Here is a 14,532-nt window from a genome sequence, read left to right on the forward strand (position 1 = left end):
AAACATTATAAAAAATTTTTAAAAGCAGGCTTCAAGCTCTGAGCTGTCAGCACAGAGATGAAGGGCTCGAACTCACGAACTGTGACATCATGACCATGTCAGATACTTAACTCACTGAGCCACTCAGGCATCCTTCTTGTCTATCTCTATACTGGAGTGTATGCCTCTTTATGACTGATTTGCAGGAGGATTACTATACTTTGTATACTAATCCTTTATCTGTTTTACAGGTTGCAAATTATCTCCCAATTCTGTGGCTGATGTTTTCCACTTAACAGTGTTTTTGTTTTATTGTTTGTTTGTTCTTAGTTGAGTTTTTAAAAAAATCGTCAACTTGACATATTTTGGGAGGATGGTGTAGACTACATACACATTGCCTCTTACTGATGTTTTAAGTCTCTTACTAAATTTGTTTTTAAAGAAAATTTTTCAATTTTTTAATTATTTTTTTCAATGTTTATTTTATTTTATTTTTGAGAGAGAGAGAGAGAGCACAAGCAGGGGAGGGACAGAGAGAGAGGGAGACACAGAATCTAAAGCAGGCTCCAGGCTCTGAGCTATCAGTGCAGAGCCTGACATGGGGCTCAAACCCACTTGTGAGACCATGATCTAAGCCAAAGTCAGACGCTTAACTGACTGAGCCACCTAGGTACCCCTCTTAATAAATTTCTATTATTCAACATTCATCTCAAGGTAAAATCAAAGTCTGCACCCGACATGTAAATAAATGACTGTAAATGTTTTCTATGTCCCCCTTGGAATTCTTCTTATTACTATTTAGGTATAATTTATATATGGACAACTATTACCACTAATGATCCACTTTTAGGACTTTTCCATCACTTCAAGATCTTTTGGGCTCATCTGCAGTAAATCTCTGTTCCTATCTTTAGCCCCAGGCAACAACTAATCTACTCTGTCTCTATAGATTTGCCTATTCTGGACACTTGGTAAAAATGAAATCATATAATATATGGTCTTCTGTGACCAGCTTCTTTCACTAAGCATAATGTTTTGAGGTTCACACATGTTGCAGTGTGAATCAATAGATTGTTCCTTTCTTACTGAGGAACGGTATTCTACTGTGTGGACATAACATATTTTGTTTATCCATTCATGAGTTGATGGGTATTTGGGTTGCTTCCACTTTTTGTTTATTATGAATAATGATATGAATATCTGTATACAAGTGTTCACATGCTTATTAGCCATTTGTATATATTTTCTGATGACATGTATTCCAATCTTTTGCCTATTTAAAAAAAAATTTTAATGTTTACTTATTTTTGAGAGAGAGGGAGAGAGGCAGAGACACCCAGGTGCCCCTGCCTATTGTTTTAACTGGGTTGTCTTATTACTGAGTTCTTCATATATTCCGGATAGGAACCCTTTATCAGACGCATAATTTGAAATTACTTTCTCACAGTTTATAACTTGCCTTTTCATTTTTTAAATGGTGGTAACAGACAATACTTATTTGTTTAATCCATCCAGTTAAGGTGGACCTTTGGATCATTTCTGGTTTTGAACTATTACAAAATTAATATTTGTATGAACATTTGTATACAAACATTTGTATAGAGGGGTGCTTGGGTGGCTCAATTGGTTAAGTGCCTGACTTCGGCTCAGGTCATGATCTCACCGTTCATGAGTTCAAGCCCTGTGTCGGGCTCTGTGCTGACAGCTCAGAGCCTGGAGCCTGCTTGGGATTCTGTGTCTCCCTCTCTCTCTGCCCCTTCCCTGCTCGCATTCTCTCTCGCTCTCTCAAAAATAAATAAACGTTAAAACAATTTTTTTTAAAGAAATATTTGTATAGCAATATTTGTGACTACCTATGTTTTCATTTGTAGTGAGTAAATACTCAAGAATAGAGTGGTGGGTCATATGACAAGTGTATATTTAACTCTATAATAAACTGCTACACTGTTTACCAAGTGGTCATACCACTTCACATTCTCACAGACAGCAGATGAGAGATCCAGTGGTTCTAGATCTTCTCCAACACATATTGATGTAAGTGTTCCCAATTTTAGTCATTTGAGGGAGATACACTTGGTATCATTTTTGGGTTTTTTTCTTGCTTAATTATTTGATTGTAGTAAAACATACATAATTGTTATCATTTTAATCATTTGTATTTGGTAACCATTCAGTGCCATTAAATACACTCACATGCTGTGTACCTGTCACCACGATCCATACCCAAAGCTTTTCAGTATCCTTAACATAAACTATAGACCCATTAAACAGTAACTCCATTCCCTCCAGCCCCTGATAACCTCTGTTCTGCTTTCTGTCTCTATTGAGTTTGCCTCTTCTAGGTACTTCATATAAATAGAATTACACAATATTTGCCCCTCTGTGTCTGGCCTATTTCACTAAGCATGGTGTTTTCAATGTCCATCCATATTCTTGCATATACAAAAATTTTATTCCCTTTTATAGCTGAATAGTATTTTCTATTGTACTTATATACCTTGCTTTGTTTCTCCACTTCATGTTTCATTGCTGGGAACTTGAAGTGTTCCCACCTTTTGGCTATTGTGAATAATGGTGCCATGAACACTGGTGTACGGAGAGATATTTGTTCAAGTCCCTTCTTTCATTTCTTTTGAATATATGCCTAAGAGTGGAATTGTTGGGTCTTATTTTAAGTCTATGTTTAATTTTTTGAGGAACTGCCAAGCTTTTCCACAATGGCTGTACCATTTTACATTCCCATCAGCAAGACTATTCTTTCAGGAATCATCTTTATAGTTTGTTACATTCCCACCAACAATGCACAGGGCTCTACATTTTTAACTTACTTGCCAACATTTATTATTTTTCTTTTTTGTTTGTTTTTTAAATGATAGACCACTCTGGTACATGTGATGTGGTACCCATTGTGCCTTTGATTTGCATTTCCCTAATAACTAGTTATGTTGAACATTATTTCATGTGCTTATTGGCCAGCTCTATATCATCTTTTGAGACATGTTTAAACAACTCTACTGACCATTTGGGGTTTTTGTTTTGTTTTTTATAATATATTTTATTGTCAAATTATTGCCCATTTTTGAATTGAGCTTTTTGTTATTGTTGAGTTTCAGTTCTTTATATACTCTAGATTTTAATCCTTTATTGGATACATGACAAAAGTTTTCACTCCTTCACTAGGTTGCCTTTTTGCATTCTTGATAATATCCTGTAAATTCATAAAAATTCTTAATTTTAATGAAGTCCAATTTATCTACTTTTTCTTGGTTGCTTATGCTTATGGGGTCATTATCCCCCCCCAAAAAAAAAAAAAATCACTGCCAAACCTAATGTCATTAAGATTTTCTCCAGTGTTTTTGTTTAAGAGTTTTATAGTTTAAAGTTCAGATCCAAAGGATTCTATAAGCTGAAGGCAAAGACAATTTGTGATATAGCTTTAATTGGCAATAGCTTTACAAAAACAAAAAGGGACAAAAGTCCCTTGTTCCCAGCTTCTCTTAGTTAATAATTCGTTAAAAATGAAATGCTCACCAATGAAGACAACTTTGAATTCTCTTACACAGTGAAGAACATTTTGTAATGTGATTAGTTGCCTTTTAATTTGTTTGAATCTATTTGATTTGTTTAGTCTAGATTTTGGAATATTATGTTTCTTTTTTTTAAATATAATTTATTGTCAAATTGGCTTCCATACAACACCCAGTGCTCATCCCAACAAGTGCCCTCCTCAATGCCCATCACCCACTTTTCCCTCTCCCCCACCGCTTATCAACCCTCAGTTTGTTCTCAGTTTTATGAATCTCTTATAGCTTGCCTTCTTCCCTCTCTGTTTGTAACTTTTTTTTCCCTTCCCCTCCCCCATGGTCTTCTGTTAAGCTTCTCAAGATCCACATATGAATGAAAACATATGGTGTCTGTCTTTTTCTGCCTGGCTTATTTCACTTAGCATAATACCCTCTAGTACCATCCACATTGCTGCAAATGGCCAGATTTCATTCTTTCTCATTGCCAAGTAGTATTCCATTGTATATATAAACCACATCTTCCTTATCCATTTGTCAGTTGATGGACATTTAGGATCTTTCCATAATTTGGCTATTGTTGAAAGTGCTGCTATAAACATTGGGGTACATGTGCCCCTATGCATCAGCACTCCTGTATGCCTTGGGTAAATCCCTAGTAGTGCTATTGCTGGGTCACAGGGTAGTTCTATTTTTAATTTTTTGAAGAACCTCCACACTGTTTTCCAGAGCGGCTGCACCAGTTTGCATTTCCACCAACAGTGCAAGAGGGTTCCCATTTCTCCGCATCATCACCAGCATCTATAGTCTCCTGATTTGTTCATTGTAGCCACTCTGGCAGGCATGAGGTGATATCTCAGCATGGCTTTGATTTCTGTTTCCTGGCTGATGAGTGACATTGCGTATCATTTCATGTGCCTGTTGGCCATCTGGATATCTTCTCTGGAAAAGTGTCTATTCATGTCTTCTGCCCATTTCTTCACTGGATTATTTGTTTTTCGGGTATGGAGTTTGGTGAGCTCTTTATAGATTTTGGATATTGGCCCTTTATCCAATATGTCATTTGCAAATATCTTTTCCCACTCCATCGGTTGCCTTTTAGTTTTGTTGATTGTTTCCTTTGCAGTGCAGAAGCTTTTTATCTTTATGAGGTCCCAATAGTTCATTTTTGCTTTTAATTCCCTTGCCTTTGGAGATGTGTCGAGTAAAGAAATTGCTACGGCTGAGGTGAAAGAGGTTGTTGCCTTTCTCCTCTAGGGTTTTCATGATTTTCTATCTCACATTCAGGTCCTTCATCCATTTTGAGTTTATTTTTGTGTACGCTATAAGAAACTGGTCTAGTTTCATTTTTCTGCATGTTGCTGTCCAGTTCTCCCAGCACCATTTGTTAAAGAGACTGTCTTCTTTTCACTGGATATTCTTTCCTGTTTTGTCAAAGATTAGTTGGCCATACATTTGTGGGCTCAATTCCGGGTTCTCTATTCTATTCCATTGGTCTATGCGTCTGTTTTTGTGCCAATACCATACTGTCTTGAGGATTACAGCTTTGTAGTAGAGGCTAACGTCTGGGATTGTGATGCCTCCCACTTTGGCTTTCTTTTTCAATACTACTTTGGCTTTTCAGGATCTTTTGTGGTTCCATACAAATTTTAGGGTTGTTTGTTCTAGCTTTGAGAAGAATGCCGGTGCAATTTTGATTGGGATTGCATTGAATGTGTAGATTGCTTTGGGTAGTATTGACATTTTAACAATATTTATTCTTCCAATCCATGAGAATGGAATGTTTTTCCATTTGTGTCTTCTTCAATTTCCTTCATAAGCTTTCTGTAGTTTTCAGCATACAGATCTTTTACATCTTTGGTTAGGTTTACTCCTAGGTATTTTATGGTTCTTGGTGCAATTGTAAATGGGATCAGTTTCTTTATTTCTCTGTTGCTTCATTATTGGTGTATAAAAATGCAATTGATTTCTGTACATTGATTTTGTACCCTGTGACTTTGCTGAATTCATGTATCAGTTCTAGCAGACTTTTGGTGGAGTCTGTCGGGTTTTCTATGTAGAGTATCACGTCATCTGTGAAAAGTGAAAGTTTGACTTCTTCTTTGCCAATTTTGATGCCTTTTATTTCATTTTGTTGGCTGATTGCTGATGTTAGGACTTCCAACACTCTGGTAAACAACAGTGATGAGAGAGGATATCCCTGTCCTGTTCCTGATCTCAGGGGCAAAGCTCTCAGTTTTTCCCCATTGGGGATGATATTAGTGTCAGCTTTTCATAAATGGCTTTTATGATGCTTAAGTATGTTCCTTCTATCCCAACTTTCTTGAGGGTTTTTATTAAGAAAGGATGCTGTATTAAGTCATATATGCACATCGACTATCTGTGTGGCCTTGGAAATACTGTTTGTGTGTGCATGTATACTGTATGTATAACACAAACACATACACACACTCTCTGAACTGAGTCCTTCCTTTGTTTGTGTATCCCTTACTGTATGTGTAGGGATTTTTACTCAGGGTCACAAGGGACGTTGCATGATTTACTGCCCTAAAAAGCTGAAAGAATAGTGATTTAAAAAAGAAAGTTTCATAAAATTCACAAATTTGCCATGTATAAATAATCTCTTCACACAGAATATAACTGTAACTATGAACATGATTTTCCTAAGAATTATAAATTTTTTCTCTCATAACCAAACTGATACATTTTGAAACTTGAGAAGGGGGATGTTTAGTTTAACACCTACCGCCTTTGAGTGTTAAATCCATTAAGATGATTCTCTCGGAGTTCAGACACTAATGATAAAACCATCTGTAAAACAAAATCAGTTGCAGGTTAACTCACACTGCAAAACAGGATTACATCAGTTCTATTTTTCTTGGTGTGAGTGATATTTCCGTTGAGATTCCCTACTCTCCCCTACCCGTCCTCTCCTTGTTTTACTTTGTCAAAATGAAAAGAAAGCAGTGCCAAGTCACATTTACAAATAACTTGGATTTTATTTTTAATGTCTGTTATTCTGCATTCCAATGTAAGCAAATGAACAATAGATCATTAATTTCCTAAGAAAACCAAACCCGTTAAAAAAAAACCACATTATAGTTAGCTTATTTTTTCTTGCCTAATTTAGTACTTTATCTTTTAAAAATTCTATTTATGTATAAAGTTTCCAAAAGACCAAAAAAGTTAACAAACATTATTTAGAAGAGTTATGTTAAGATCATAAATTAAAATTTCTTGAATTTGGCTAAAATTCAAGGCAGAAGAAAACATAGCTTTAATACTAAGATGAGAATATATAACACTATTTACAACACTGTCATTTATTGAATTTTTTGCTTTAACATAAATTCCTATCAGGAATTTTAAATACAAAATGCGTCCAACAGTAAAAGGGTGTGTTTACATTGTTTAAGGAAATCTCTTCTTCCAAAAATCTTTGAGAGAATAAATGAGATCTGTTAAGAGAAGAAAGGGGTTGGGTGATTTAGAATAACCTCTCCTGGTTTCCCTCTTTTTTCTCAGAATCTCCCACCTCAGGTTTCTTCCTTATATGGCTATAAGTCTGCCCAAGATAAGAAGAGATAAACAGAGAAAAGTTAAACATCTCTCCTGGAAGAGTGAAATATTTCCATTTACCCTTTTTGCTGATGGTACATTAAGCAACAAAAATTTCAATACATTAAAAATACTCACATTTTTAAGCAAACCAGAATAGTAATCTGCAGGTGCATATCCAAGACCTTGAATAAAAAGACCAACTTCTTTTGTATCAAATTTGAATGCTGACAGTACATGAGATAGCAAGCCCTTAAAAACATAAACAGAAAAAGTTATTAAAAGTGAGTGCAAGTGGCATGTGCTTATTACATATAATGCCTAGAACCCATGTCCTCTGTAAATGCGGTGATCTCTATGAAAGGAGTAACCTTAGTTTGTCCAAATACCCAGTTCATATGGATTCAAGATATAAAGAAATAAGTTGGCCTTAAAATTATCATATTAAAATAGGTCATTTATTTTACTATTCTATTTTTTCTCTTTATTTTTATAGAGAGCAAGAGAGAGCACACAGGTGGGGGACAACATCTGGGGGGGTGGGGAAAGAGGGAGAGACAGAGAGAAGGAGAGGGGGGGATGGAAGGAGAGAGAGAGACAGCCAAAGAGAGGGAGAGCCAGAGAGGGAGAGGGAGAATCTCAAACAGGCTCCATGCTCAGGGCAGAGCTCAACACGGGCTCAAGATCAAGAGATCAAGAGTTGGATGATCAACCAACTGAGCCACTCAGGTGTCCCCAAAATAGATCATTTTAAACAAATGTTAACAGTGAAGCAAAAATAATGAATGAACAATGCTTACCCATATTAAGAATGTGATCTTTATTGTTTTTAACTCAGCAAAATATTTTTATCAAAGTAGATACAATAATTTAACACATCACAAGGAACACACCACAAATTACTAGGGAAAGATTATGAATTAATAAATGGTGCTCTGGGAAAAATATTTTAAAAAATTAGATTTGTACCTTATGTCATTCATTAAAATATACCTGAACTTAATGTAAATTAAAGGGATCAATATAAAAATGAAGTAAGGGGTGCCTGGGTGGTTCAGCTGGTTAAGGGTCTGACTTTGGCTCAGGTCATGATCTCATGGTTTGTGAGTTCAAGTCCCGCGTCAGGCTCTGTGCTGACAGCTCAGAGCCTGGAGCCTGCTCAGATTCTGTGTCTCCCTCTCTCTCTGCCCCTCCCCTGCTCATGCTGTGTCACACTGTCTCAAAAATAAATAAACATCAAAAAAAATTTTTTTTTAAAAATGAATGGGGAAGAACTTTGTAAACTGAAAATTAAGAGAGCAAATCATTGTTTGTTCTAAATAGAAATAAAATCTTGTGTCTTCAGAAAATAATATAAGCAAAACCTAGGAAGAATTTTAACAATAACATATAACCATAAGTAGTCAAATTCTTGTGCAAAATATCATATGACAAACACTAAGAACATACATAAAAAAATGAGTATGAACAGATAATTCATAAGACAAAATACAAACGTGCAAGAAACACATGGATAAATTCTTCACCCTCATAAACTCAAAGGGTAAATTTAAGCATCAACATACCATTTTTCACTTAATGAATTAAAGATTTTTACAGACCTAAATACCAAATGCTCATCTGGGTTCTCTGAAACAGGTACTCTGTGTGAGCTATTAAAATATAAATGGGTATCCATATATCCTGGTGCTGTGAACCACACTGAGGCACCCCCAGAGAGAGTGAGTGGGTATAACACAGCCTATAACCCACCCCAAGCTTGGACTGCCAGGGCTATGTCTGCCCAGAGGTTTATAACCTGAACAAAGGCGCCTTATAGATTAATAGAGGCCTGCCTTATAGAGATCAACTTGAAAATATATATTAAAGGTTTTTTAAAAGCATTCAGAAGTTTTAATGTACCTGGCACACATTTAAGGAAATAAACCTAAATATGACGATGGGGATTATACTCAAAAGATGTTCACTACAATGTTCTTTCTCAGTGAAAAATGTCTAACAGCAGAGACTAATTTATCATACCCTCATTCAGTGGCTCATTGTAAACCATTAAAATGTTTATAAAGAATTTATGAGAGCATTTTAAATGGTTATATTACAATTTTAAATGAAGAAAGGAAGATGCAAATTTTAATACACAGAAACAATCTCATCAATTTAAAAATAATCCACACCATACATGGAAATGAAAAAATAATGAAGAAACTATCATCAAATATTAATAGTCTCTGTGATGGTACTATTATGGACATATATTTTTTCTTTCTTTCCTTTTTTTTTTTTTGTTCCTTTAAGAGAGGGAGAGAGTGCAAGCAGGAAGAGGGGCAGAGGGACGGAGAGAGACAGAGAGAGAATATCTCAAGCAGGCTTCACGGTCAGCACGGAGCCCGACACAGGGCTTGATCCCACAATGCTGGGATCACAGTCTGAGCCAAAACCAAGAGTCTGACGCTCAACCCACTGAGCCACCCAGGCGCCCCTATATTTTTCCTTCTTTCTACTTTGGTATATTTTCCAGTTTCCTATGCATGTATGTGTACTATTTTTATACTCAGGAAAAAAAATTTACTTTTTGAAAAAGTGTTATACTTGGAAACATTTTGTTTTTTAGTAGTAGCTTTATTGAGATATAATTCATATACTATTAAGTCTACTCTTTAAAGTATGCAACTCAGTGGTTTTTCATATATTCACAGGGAAATAAGCCACTTTATTTTTTTCTTAACTCCTGCACTGCATTCTGTAAATACACATTACAAGATAAAATAAACTTGTGTATGTGCATCTAAATTTGTGAGTCCATACACATATACTTGGATAGGACTAAACCTAGGGAAATAAAATAATATAATAAATTTCACCTACTATCACACTTAATAAGCATTAAAAACACCAAAGGCTGACTCTCCCTCACTGGCTTGTTTGAAGCTACATAGGGCTGTAGGCTCTTTGGCCCCTCAGGACTTTACGATGTCCTACTCTCTCTGCCATGAAGGTTCTTCCAGACCTGTTTAAATGTCACTTCTTGAGGGAATTCTAACAGTTAAGACAACTAAAATTTACTGAGTGCTTTCCATGTGTGAAATATTGTGCTAAGTTCTCTAAGTATGGCATCTCAGTTAAAATCCCATAAATCAAATTTTTAATAAAAATTCAATTAAGCAAGTTTCAATTAAGCCACCTATAAACAGGTGGCTACTATCATTATAATTCACACGATTGACCCTTAAAAAGTTAAAGCACAAAGTACTACAGACCTAGTTGGCATAAAAAGTAATGCAGTGTATGTACAATAGAAGGAAACTGATTTCAAGGCTGCAACAGTTAAGAATCAGTTACGACTGTAGATCCTAAGGAAAACCATGCCAAGGCTTTCCCCTATAAATCCAGTGCCTCCCAGAAGCACTCACATCCTGGGCCTTGGACCAATGAGTGGAGGCTGGCTTCCCAAAAGTGCAGGAGTTACTTTGGTAGCTGAGCCAATGAAAGTTTAAAAAAAAAAAAAATCTAGGACATTCAGTAGGTTCAGAGGGGGTGACCAAGGATTGTAACTAATTCCTGAGAATGTTTAAAGTAGCCATAAACAGTTCCCTAGATAGTATTCACAATGCCTGTATTATGCAACACCTAAGGTCTTGGAAAAATGAAAACAACCTAATTGTCAGACCTGTCCTGGCCTAAATTCCCAAAATGATATGAGTAGAAACTGATTTTTAAAAAATCAAATGCTATAAATATTAGTTCCCCACCCCGCTGCTTGACCTGTTTAAAAAATAAAAACAAACAAAAAACCCCATACTGTAATATTCAGTGTTGGCAAGGATGTGGTGAAAGGGGTACTCTGCTGTTGTTGGGAGCACAAATTTATAAAGCCTTTCTGGGAAGTCACTTGATGTTATGTAGCCAAAACCTTAAAATTCATATCCTTTTACCCAGTTATTTAATTTCCAAGAATATATCTTAATGAATGTTTTAGGTTCATAAGCAGCATTACTCATAACAGTGAAAAACTGCAAGCAACAAAAGTACTCCACACAACACTGAACTGGTTGAATTCATCATGGTTTATCCAACAGTGTGAATTATGTTGTAAAAAGATATTTAACGACCCAGGAAAAGACAATGTAACAATTTAAAAAGCAAGGTGTCAAACTGTGTTTGATGTGATTTTAATTTTGTATGGAAAAAAAATGCTAGGAAGAAATGCAACAAATAGTTAAAACGGATTTTTTTCTAGTAGCGATTTAAAATTTCTTCTTTAAACTATCTGCATTTCCAAAGTTTCTACTATTACCAAAGCTGGGGTTACTTACTCTATGGCCAAAACTTATAAGGAACCTCCCTATATCCACTCTGCATGAGGCAGCTTGAATAGTTTTTTTTATCATAACAATGCAAATCTGATTGGTCTTCAGCTTAAGATCCTCTACGGCTTACTTTTTATCATAAAAAATGTTTTGTAAAATAAAATGACATGCGGGGCGCCTGGGTGGCTCAGTCTCTTGAGCGTCCAACTTCGACTCAGGTCATGATCTCACGGTCTGTGGGTTCAAGGCCAGCGTCGGGCTCTGTGCTGACAGCTCAGAGCCTGGAGCCTGCTTCCAATCCTGTGTCTCCCTCTCTCTCTGCCTCTCCCCCACTCTCACTTTGTCTCACTCTGTCTCTCAAAAATAAATAAATGTAAAAAAATTTAAAAAATAAAATAAAATTACATGCTTTAACTTATGTCTGTTTTTCCCATAATTCCCTAATACAAACTGCTATGGAGGGCCAAGAGAGTTTTATTCCTGGATAAAATAAGCATAGGTCCTGAGAAACAGCATACTGAGGTCTGGCTATGGTTACATAACTTCCAGACACCTCAAACTTTAGACCTTCAAATCTCTTCTTTAAAGTAAACTTAAAAACTGACAAGCACTTCTCATTGTTAAGAATTTTTTTTACTGCCACCTAGTGGCTACCAGAAAACCATTAAACACAAAACCATTCAAGATTCTGGAGGCATCTAACGCCTGGACAAAAATTCATTCCTACAGTCGTATGATAATTGATTCTTTTGTAAATGCCAACAGAGCAGTCTTGGAGATTCTCTATTTCAATCTTCTCATTTTACTAATGAACTTATGAAGAACTGGGTTTCTGAATACAGGAATCAATATCAACAAAAAGGACATGAATGTAAACAAACAAGCTCTGACTTGAAGGGCTTAAAGAAAAAGTGCAAATCATTCAATCATCCTGGCTGTGGTCTAAGATCCTTCAAGGGTGGAAGGTGCAGTAATGAACACAGCTGTGGGCAAAACATCTGAAGTCCAATTTTGATTCATGCAGGAGTTTTAAGAACTCTGCTAGTATTTAAAAAGCCATTTTAAAAATGCTTATACCATTTATGGTGAACTTTCATTAAGGAGAGACATTTTAAATAAACCAGAGGAAAATCCACTGCCCTTGTTTTCAGGTGCTCTTTTTGTCCTCACCTCACTGTATCTGCTCTATCTTGAACAGGCAGCACATTCACAAGCGGGTTAGGAAAGCTGGACCAATGAGGCTGTGGTTTGGCTCACTGTTGGGTTGTGGAAGAAGGGCTGTGGTTTCTGCTCAGGCAGAGGGTTAGGAGAGCCAAACTGTGGTCAATCTTCTTGAACTGAGACAGAGCACATATTTCATGCTTCTCCAAACAATTTCTTCATCTGATCATTAAAGTCTTTTAGAATTTCCATCACTTTGGTCTCTATTGCATCTAGCTCTTTATACATACTATAAATAAAAAACTGTTTAAACAAAGATCCCTTATTCATTCAACAAACATTTTGAGTATGATCTGTATTCAAGCCACTCTCCTACGGTATTGGGAAATGAAGCCCCTGCAGCCCATGGAAGGGAGATGGAGATGGAAACAGCCGTAATAGAAGACAGAATGCAGTAAGTGCTACAACGAGGGGGTAAGACAATCACTGTGGGAACAGAGGAAGTAATGATTAATTCCAACTGTAGGGTTTCAGAGTGCTCCCAGAGATGATGACTTCTGGGCTGATTCTGATAGCTGGGTAAGGACAGCAAGAGTGAGGGGAAGGAGGCAGGGAAAGAGAGAAGATAGGCTGTGTAATGGGACGGACAGAGAAAACAACTAGGGAAAGAGAGAGAACTGGTGGGAAAGAACTACGGGAAAGGCCATAGTAGGCAGAGCAAAGACACATGGCAAATACTCCTGTCAATCCTCCTGCTCCCAGCCCTTGCTGGATGCCTCAGCACAGCTCACCCCCTACCTCTCCCGCCCCTGCACCACACAGGGCTTCAGCTCACCTGGCCAAACTTACTTCTCCTGGTCTTTCTCTTTGATCTCTGCAATCTGGTGACAGCAGGCTCCCTGCTGGTCACCACATTCATCCTCCCCTTTCCCACCTCCATACCATTTCCTTATCCTGAGAAATCCAACAACCTCCACACATTTCTAGCTGCCAAAATTACACATATTTTTCAAAAACCCATCTTTGTCCAAACTCCTGTTCCAGTGCCTGACAGGATGAAATTGTACTCTCCTGAAATCTCCATGGTATCCTATTTGTAGTTCTCGGACAGTGCCTACCAAGTTCTGCCTTGCACCATAGTTACCTGTTTCCTCTTCTACTCATTAGCCCACCGGCTCCCCAAGAAAGGGACAGTCTTACTATCTTTATATTCCTTAGAGCAAAAGCTAGCCCACTACATTGCACATAATAGGCATTCAATAAACACGAGCCTGGGGCGCCTGGGTGGCTCAGTAGGTTAAGCGTCAGACTTCTGTGGGTTCACCACCTTGGGCTCTGTGCTGACAGCTCAGAGCCTGGAGCCTGCTTCAGATTCTGTTTCCCTCTCGTTCTGCCCCTTCTCTGCTTGCACTTTGTCTCTCTCTCAAAATAAAATAAAGACATAAAAAAAATTAAGAAAAAAAATAAAAATAAACACTAGCTTAATAAAAATAAATAGAATGAATTGCTCATTTACAGTTACTGAACAATATAATCACTGCGGGATTCCTTTGTGACCTCATTACAGGATAAAATAATAAATTTTGACCAAAAAATTTAATCCTCAAGGTATAGCACAACATGTTTAATCTTATCTTCTCTCAAGCCTTTACCAAAGCATCTGGTCTATCAGTTGTCGGCCAATAGAACTGCTACCATTTTGAATACTTGGCAGGTTCCTTTATTGTACAAAAATACATGTGCCCAAATACTGAATTAGTCACTTTTTTTTTATATTCCCATGGCATTTTATGTAAATATCTAGTAAAACATTTATGTTATTATCCTGTTTGTTATACTTAAATAATATTAAAATTCCCAATTAATTATATCATTGCAAGTGATTTAGTTTCCTAAATTAGATACCATAGTGAAAACTGGCTAATTTTCTTAATAACACAATCTTAAATTATCATTGCCCCCTGACAAGAAACACAGTCTAGAATCTGGACTAACATCTAAGCACC

At 36.7% G+C, this 14,532-nt stretch overlaps 1 protein-coding gene across 8 annotated transcripts in view; it reads right to left on the minus strand.

Annotated features, from left to right (window-relative positions):
- Positions 1–14,532, minus strand: part of FANCC (FA complementation group C) — a 261,535-nt gene that overhangs the window by 78,059 nt on the left and 168,944 nt on the right. For all 8 annotated transcript variants that reach the window (XM_042964675.1, XM_042964680.1, XM_042964672.1 and 5 more), the window contains 2 exons: positions 7,197–7,310; positions 6,247–6,311 (listed from right to left, as the gene is read on the minus strand). In XM_042964675.1, coding sequence (XP_042820609.1) covers positions 6,247–6,311; positions 7,197–7,310 — 179 coding nt within the window. The remainder of the gene's footprint in view (positions 1–6,246; positions 6,312–7,196; positions 7,311–14,532) is intronic.

This window comes from Panthera tigris, chromosome D4, assembly GCF_018350195.1.
Source record: "Panthera tigris isolate Pti1 chromosome D4, P.tigris_Pti1_mat1.1, whole genome shotgun sequence".
Taxonomy (NCBI): domain Eukaryota; kingdom Metazoa; phylum Chordata; class Mammalia; order Carnivora; family Felidae; genus Panthera; species Panthera tigris.